Here is an 8176-nt window from a genome sequence, read left to right on the forward strand (position 1 = left end):
TTGTTGTATTTTTTTTATTTATAATTTGTACAAATAACCTCCTTGTGGTTCGACCCCGGTCTTGCCGGGTTATTTATTACTTCGACACTCCTGCACTTGGGAGAAGACATCAATCTTTTAGTCGTGTCAATCGTGTTAATCACTTCTATTCAAAGTGCAGCTTCATAATTGTTTCAATTTAGTTATTTTAATTTATCTTGATTTCATGGCTCAAGCTGTAAGTTTTATAGGTTAACTTAAGTTGAATCGAGTTATCTTTCTAGGATGTTTATTCTAATTGATTTTTTTTCGATATCATTTTTCAACACTAGTTTGGTTAGAAATTAAGTTTTGTATTTTTTTATTTATTTTTAATATAGTTATCCTAATTTTATAACCTGGGTCATGAATTTGGCAGGTTGCATAGGGTTGACCCAATTCATTTTTTTAGGGTAATTTTTAATTTTTTTTTTCAATTTTACGCTACAACAACTTGATAATTTTTATTTAGTTTTTTTTTTCTCAATTTCATCATTCAATATTAGGTTGTTTAGAAATTAGACTATATAATATTTTTCAATGTGCTTTCTATAGAGTTATCTAGGTCTTATTGAATTAGTTTTTTTTTCTCGATTTTAACATTCAACATTGAATTTGTTGGAAATGAAACTTTATATATCTTTTTACTTGATTGTTATGAAGTTATCCTGGTCTCATGACTTAGGTCACGAGTTTAATATGTTAATCTGAGTTAACTTACATTGTTTTTTTCTTTTTTAATTATTTTTTTCAAATTTATTCTTCAATATTGGATTGAATGAAAATCGAGCTTTGTAGTTTTTTTTTTATTGCTTTCTATAGGGTCACCTTGATCTCATTACCTGAGTCATTGGTTGGGTAGATTGACTCGGGTTAATCTTCATAATTTATTCTGTCTTTTTTTTCAATTTCATCTTTGAAAATTGGGCTGGTTAATTAAAAATTAGCCTTCATAATTTATTTTTATTTGCTTTAAGATTATAATGGTCTCATGACCTAGATTGTAAATTTGATAAGTTAACTTAATTGATTCAATATGTAATCATTTTAATATTTGAAAACTATATCAATGTTTAAAAATATATAATTTAATATGCATTATATTTTAAGTTAATGATGAATTTTTATTATTATTAAAGTCTCCCACTGAATATCTTGCTTGAGCTAAAAATTACATTCACAATGCTTGGATATTTTCTTATATAAAAAAAAACCATAACTTGTAATACAATGCAAGCTAATAATCTAATAAATACTAAAGTTAGTCATCGTAGGGTGTCTTTTTTTGGTTAATTTTTTTTAATTATTTTTTTTTAATTTTATTTCTATTATTTGTTTATTTATTTTAAAGGATAAAATTTGGATTATGATTGTAAGATTAAAAGACCCTCCAAAGCAATGATCTCTTGATAAACAAAGATTCTCAGTATTATCATTTTTGTCGTATTTGATGCCCTTGTTTTTATAATATATTATGGGAATGAAGATATCAAAACATAGTAAAGAAAGGCTTTCGGTGATTTTTGATTCTTGTAACAATTAATCAGCTCTTTTCCTTTTACTTCGTCATTAAATAAAAAATTAATGATTCTCTTTGATCCATATTTTATAATTTTTTTTTCTATATTGGTGCAATCAAATCCAAGATATGATCGAACTAATAAGGTGCTTGAACTTGATTGCCACTATAGAGAAATAAAACCTTTACAAAGTCGCTGTAATTGCCGAAGTATATAATTTAGTTTGCTAGGATCACAACAAAAGACAAGTGCCCTCTTTAAACTCCACCAAACCTTGAAATATTCTTGCCTTCACTACTTTTAGTGTTGATTAAAGACATTGTTTTTCTTTCGTGGGTAGTATGGTTAAATCGACTGACAAATTAGTTGTCATGTAATTTCGATAAAAGAATACATGCTAAGGAAAAAGAATATTAATACTATACATAATGGGGCCATATCAAATAAAAATAAGAAACAATAAGCGCATATAAATATATATATATATATATATATATATATATTTGTCTTGATATAGGCTTTTAGAAAAGTTGCATTTTCTCCTTATTTTTTCCTCTAATTTCAAATAAATTATCTTTATTTATTTTTTTAAAAAAACAACTATTGTCATTGTTTTGTTTCTATAATCCTATTTTTTGAGAATTATTTATAACTGCACAATTGTTTTGATCTATTTTCTATACCACATATCATCTATTTTCTCATTGATCTTTGCTATTATTCAGGAAAAAAAGGAAATATTTATTTTATCTTGTATTTTCAAGTTCGTAAATGTCATTTTTCATTGGTATGATTTTATGTCTTGGGATGTATCTATTTTGAGATGCTTATGATATATTTCCTTTAACAGTACTAGATAAAGTAATATTGAAAAACAATTAAAAGAAAAGAAAACCAATCACATATTAGCATAACTCTATTTAGGATTTAGGAACATAACCTGCATTTTCTCAAATTAAAGCTAAAAGAGGAGATGGTGTCAATACTTCTTAAAATTTTAGAAACCTACTGATGTTTCTCTCTAATAGGTTTCTTTGACAGAAGTAGCAGTGAAGAGGACGCCTCCATTTCTGTAACACACCCTCGCAACTTTTCTTGAAGCTCCTCCAGTTCTCCCTTCATCTTCCGAAGTTCATCAAGATTTAGCTCACCAATAAGTTTGGGTTCCGAACCCTTTAATTTCACTGCCTTCTCTAGCAATTCCCCCCTCTTTCTTTCATAATGAAGTTTCCCGAGAATATCATTGAGTTGACTATTAAGCTTCTCCAATCTAGCCTCTTGTTGAGAATCAACAAGGCTACCAACTGAAACTTTTGGTTTCTTATCCCGATTTAGAAAACTCTGAGCCACAAACTCGACATTGGGGTGGCCAAATGAAAATGGCTTCCCCCCTGGAGAGAAAACGATGATGGCAATTTGCACACCACACAAAGTAGCAAGCTCATTGGCTTTCTTGAAAACCCCTGTTCGGCGCTTTGAGAAAGTCACTTGCCGAGAGTTGCTATCTTTCACCATCTCTATCTCTATCTTTCGCCTGCCCATTATTTACACTTTTCTACTTCAAATCTGGGGAAAGAGAGATATGAGTTGCTTGTGGTGTGAATGAATATAAATAGTGGAGAACTTAGGCATGTTGAAAAATGACTTGGACTTGCCTATAAATAGGTTTAGTATTAGTAACATAGGATTTTTTTTTCCTTCAAAGAGATTTTTTTTCATGGTTTTTTTCTTTCTTTTATAGTAATTTCTTAAAAATATTTCTTTTTTTAGTGGCAACTACCATTACGAAGCTTTACCACTTTTGGTTGGCATATTTTAATTCTTATCCAACCGTATCAGATTTTGGAAATTAAATGAAAATGAACTAATCTTATATAAAAAAAATAATTAGTTCATTTTTGTGCTGTATGGTGAAGTTATTATAGACTTATTCTTTCTTTCTCTAAGGAAAATAATATTCGTATCAATAAATCATAGTAAAATCCATACAAGATATGACAAATGATGAATTTCCGATCCCAAAAATATTAAATGGTTAGTAGAGCATGAAAAAAAAAATGTAACTATGACATGTGTTTTGTCTCAGTTAAATTGTAATTTTTTCAAATTCAAAAGGGTTAGTGAGAAATGGTATCTTGTGTAATTTGTTTCTTTCATGTTAAAGGTTGCTAGGAAAAATTGCTAGGAAAAAGAAAATCCTAATGAGTGAAAGAATTTACGAATAACAAATAATAATAATAATAATAATAATAATAATAATTGAGAGGTACACTGATATTATTGTAATGGTAACCTAACCTGGCAGGGCAAAGGTGATCTGTCCACAAGGGACGTGTTCCAATTTTTTATTGATTATTTATTTTATTATTTAGTTGTGTCTTTCTCATAATGATTTATAGTACAATTCTTGATGGTAACTTTATTTGATAATAGGCTCCTATTATGGGATATATATCATATCATTTGTATGATTTATCTTGTAAACAATGTAGATGGTTAAGTATTATCATATTACCATATAGTTTCAAATGTCAAGAACCTACATAATGTAGTCTTTAGATTGAAGTATAGTTTAATTATAAAAGATGTTAGGGAAAAAAATTGAAAGTTTGAATTTCATTTAAATTGTTAGGAATGAAAAAAAGAGAGTCAATAATGTAAAAACACAAATTAAACATTTAGTTCTATGAAGAAGGAAAAGGCGAGGAGAAATTAATATTTTAGTTTGGAATCTTTTTAAGGATATTAATTTGAATTCTTAATAGAATTTAATTGCTAAAAAAATGATAAAAACAATTTAGAAAGGAGACCCTCTGATATTTGTTACGGTAGTCCCATTGAATTAATATTTGAAACAATATTTTTAAAAATACTCTTGAAACCTTATTTTTTGAAGCCCAGGTAGTCTCTTTTTTCCATGGGAGTAGCGACTTGCAGAAAACATCATCAAATGTGACCGTTGAAGAGTCCATTGTAGCACTTGCGACAAGCGTTCCTTAGACGACTAGTTCTAAAAGATGGGCTCAACGGTGGATCCACATCAAGAGTGACACTGAAGTTGTGGATTCAATTTTGGAATGATGAACAATAAGAGAATTCAAGAGTGTAATCAATGTTTTATTCTCAGCTGTATGATTTTGTAATGGATCAATGTTTTCATGGCGGGCCATGGAATACGTCACCTGAAGGAGTTGCAAAGAAAAACCTCTTTAGAAGAAGCTTTGCTGTAATTGGAAAATGTTGAAGGTAGGAGGAGCTGGTAATTACATGGTTTCACTCACCTTCGAAATTCTTCCATCTTTTCTTCCTTATGGCACATACCTCCACGCATAAGATGCATCATATGAGATATCGATGCTCTTTTGGAACAGATGTGGCTCCTTAACTACATAGACAATTGCAGTATCACATTATCATCGTTATTATTAAGTTTTTGTAACCACTTATAGAAAGAAATAATTTAAAGGAAAAATAGTAAAGATTATTAATTTAATTTATTTCTACATGTATTCTAAATAATATAATTGAATTTAACTATATGATTTAATATTTTATTTTAAGCAAAAAAAAAAATAGGATATTATCAAATAAATTCAAATTACATATAGAATTGAATTCAATTCAACATGTTTTTTGATTAACAAACTATATATGATATAAACCTATTGTTAGTGATGATATATTAAATCATTATTATATGATGTATTTGCTGATAGTAAAATCACATTCAACTATAGTGTCACAATAGAATTTAAGAGTTAAGTTAGAAACATTTTTTTCTTATGACTAATGACAATAACAACTTGTTAATCCATGCATTGATATTTTTTCTTAAGTTAGAAAGATTTTTTCTTAGGGCTATAACCATAGTTAAAAAAGCTTTTATTATTAAATTTGATAGTTAAGCGTGAGTTCATTTAAAAGTATTAATTCTTGTGGTTGATGAATTATTCTCAACTTTATATTTCACTTTTGTTTTTTTATTATTTCTTTGTATCATTATGTAATATTTTCTCTAGCATTCTCACTTGCAACTCATCATTTATGGTTGTCAAGTGGTTTGGGTTCAAAGATCTTGGTTAGGCTATTAACCCTCTTTGAAACTCTTTAAAAGATCTAACCATTGTGATAGGAAGTTCATTCTCAACTATATATATTACTCTTTTATTATTTATTTATTCAATGTGGGATATGATATCTAACATTCATTACAATTATTACAACTATTGTCATAAAGGGACATCAAATGACGAGCACTAAAAATAAAAAAAATAAAAACAAAGTTATTGTCTAATATTATCATAATTATGAAATCTAAATAATTCATTTGTTCAAAAGTCAAGGATAAGGGGTTGGATATATAAAGAGTAGATACAATCACTTAATAGTATCCTATCTAAGATGGATTACGTTTCTTGCAAGTCAAAACATATATTTTTTGTTGAACTATCTAAGCATGTTGAGTGTTTAAGAGAAAGGATAAAAGGATAAAAAGAAAAAGAAAAGGATGTACCTAAGTATGCATAGATCAAGCATATATGCTTGTAAATAAAAATGGTTTATAACTCATGAAATAATAGACAAGTATCTCAAATAAAATAATAAATGAATAAGATAAATAATTAATGTTTTACAAATATTTGGATGTTTTTGTTTAATAAAAATATAAAAATAAAAATAGAAACTTGTTCATTTAAGGTGGTAGGGAACCTAGCAGAACAAGGACACAACTCAAAAAGGCATGGCAAGAGATCTTTAAACTAGCAAATCTAGGCAAGCATACTATGTCAAAAAGAAAGAGAAGAAAGTTAATAAGAATAATTATCACACTTGACATCATGAGAAATCCATAAAAACAAAAGCTAATTTAAGAATGGGATAAAATATGGAAAATGGAGTCGGACATCTAATATTATGGTCACTAGGAATCCTTATTGATTTTTAAAGAGATTATGCTAAAGGAAAGATACTATCACTTTAACATATCTTACCTGAGATAAATTGTTTTATATATCGTGTCTTTTATTCCTAATAATTTTGTTGTGTTTAATCTACCAATGATCTATTTACAGGGTGATTGTGGGTCTACTATTTTTAACTAAAGCATTGGTTAAATATTTAAGCCTAACTATTATAAGGTCTAGTTAAGCTTTGACACTATTAGTTATTATATATTGTAATACTTGGTAAATTCACAAGTATAAAGTTGGTCACTTTTGATTTTGTCTTATAACTAACTAACTATCAAGTCATGTTAATAAATAACCAATGGGTCCATTTTATACTTATGGAACTCAACTCAAATCTTAGAAAAGGTTCATGTATGATACCTTAATAAGGTTCACTTATCCTACAATACCGTTTCACTCACAATGTATGCTAAATGAAGAATATTTGTCAAAGTAGTGACCAACTAGATGTTCATCAATTGATAAAAAATATCTTTTGTACTTTGATTACCTACCCCGCCATCATCACCTCCAAGGCCACCACCTACACCACCTCTAGCCCCAAAGCCCGCACCATGATCTGAATCACTATCAATACCCCCACCCCCACCCCCTTCACCACCTCCTCCTTCATTGGCGCCACCTCCAAGGCCACCACCTACACCGCCTCTTGCCCTGAAGCCCCCACCATGACCTGAATCGCCACCAATACCACCCCCACCCCTATAAAAAGTATCTTTTGTACTTTGATTTTGACAATGTTTTTTTTTTTTAAAGGTTTATTTGCCATTTTAGATGTGTTATCTTAACAATTACCTTATGATTTAACTTTGGTTTTCATAGCCTCATTCACTTAGAAGAGTGTTAATAACAATGCATAAATTTTACAACCATCGTTTCAAGGACACCATAATTTTCAAAATTCTCATGGATATGCACCTCTTTATATACTTCACCTCTTAGAAGAAATCTTGAGGAAACATTGCATGTATTTATTGAAAAGTAGGAGACAATCAATACTCAACTTGTTCAAAGCATGACAGATTATAAAGATACTATTGCAAAATTAACATCTGATCTCAGTTTTCATGAGAAAGATAAGTTTCCATCTCAACCACAACAAAATCCCAAGCAATAATATAATGCAAATGCAAGTAGTTCTAGAAGCTAACATATAGATCAAGTCAAATCAATCACTACTCTTCGCAATGGTATAGTTATTAAAAAACTCACTCTTGAACCTTGTAAGAAAGATAATGAGTCAATATCTAAGGATAGGGTTGAATTTGAAAATTGTAAAGAAAAGATTGATTCGTAAAGAAAAGATTGATTCCCCGCCAGCATTTTTATTTTCTCATGCCGTGACCAAACAAAGAAAAGTCAATCACAACTTTGAAATCTTTGAAACTTTAAAATAGGTAAGGATCAATATAACTTTACTAGATGCTATTAAACAAGTTCCTTCTTATGCTAAATTTTTGAAAGATTAATAATGTTCTAGTTTGGACTAAACTAGCATCTCTTTTCTAAGTTTCACCCTCTCTTTGTTCTTTTAATTTCAGTACTTCAACTCATCAATCAATCCTATCATTTATGTGATAGGTCTTCATTTAGGATGAACATTTACTATAAGTTAAAGGTATCTTATGGTATCATACTTGTTATTATAAAACATATTTTAGTTAAGGA

General features: G+C 28.9%; 1 protein-coding gene across 1 annotated transcript; it reads right to left on the bottom strand.

Annotated features, from left to right (window-relative positions):
- Nucleotides 1-2418: 2418 nt before the first annotated feature.
- Nucleotides 2419-3128, bottom strand: LOC105116170 (agamous-like MADS-box protein AGL61). Its single transcript, XM_011013377.1, has one exon. The coding sequence runs from the start codon at nucleotides 3078-3080 to the stop codon at nucleotides 2544-2546; it is 537 nt and encodes a 178-aa protein (XP_011011679.1). The 5' UTR covers nucleotides 3081-3128; the 3' UTR covers nucleotides 2419-2543.
- Nucleotides 3129-8176: the final 5048 nt, after the last annotated feature.

This window comes from Populus euphratica, unplaced genomic scaffold (assembly GCF_000495115.2).
Source record: "Populus euphratica unplaced genomic scaffold, PopEup_1.0 scaffold861.1, whole genome shotgun sequence".
NCBI classification, from domain to species: domain Eukaryota; kingdom Viridiplantae; phylum Streptophyta; class Magnoliopsida; order Malpighiales; family Salicaceae; genus Populus; species Populus euphratica.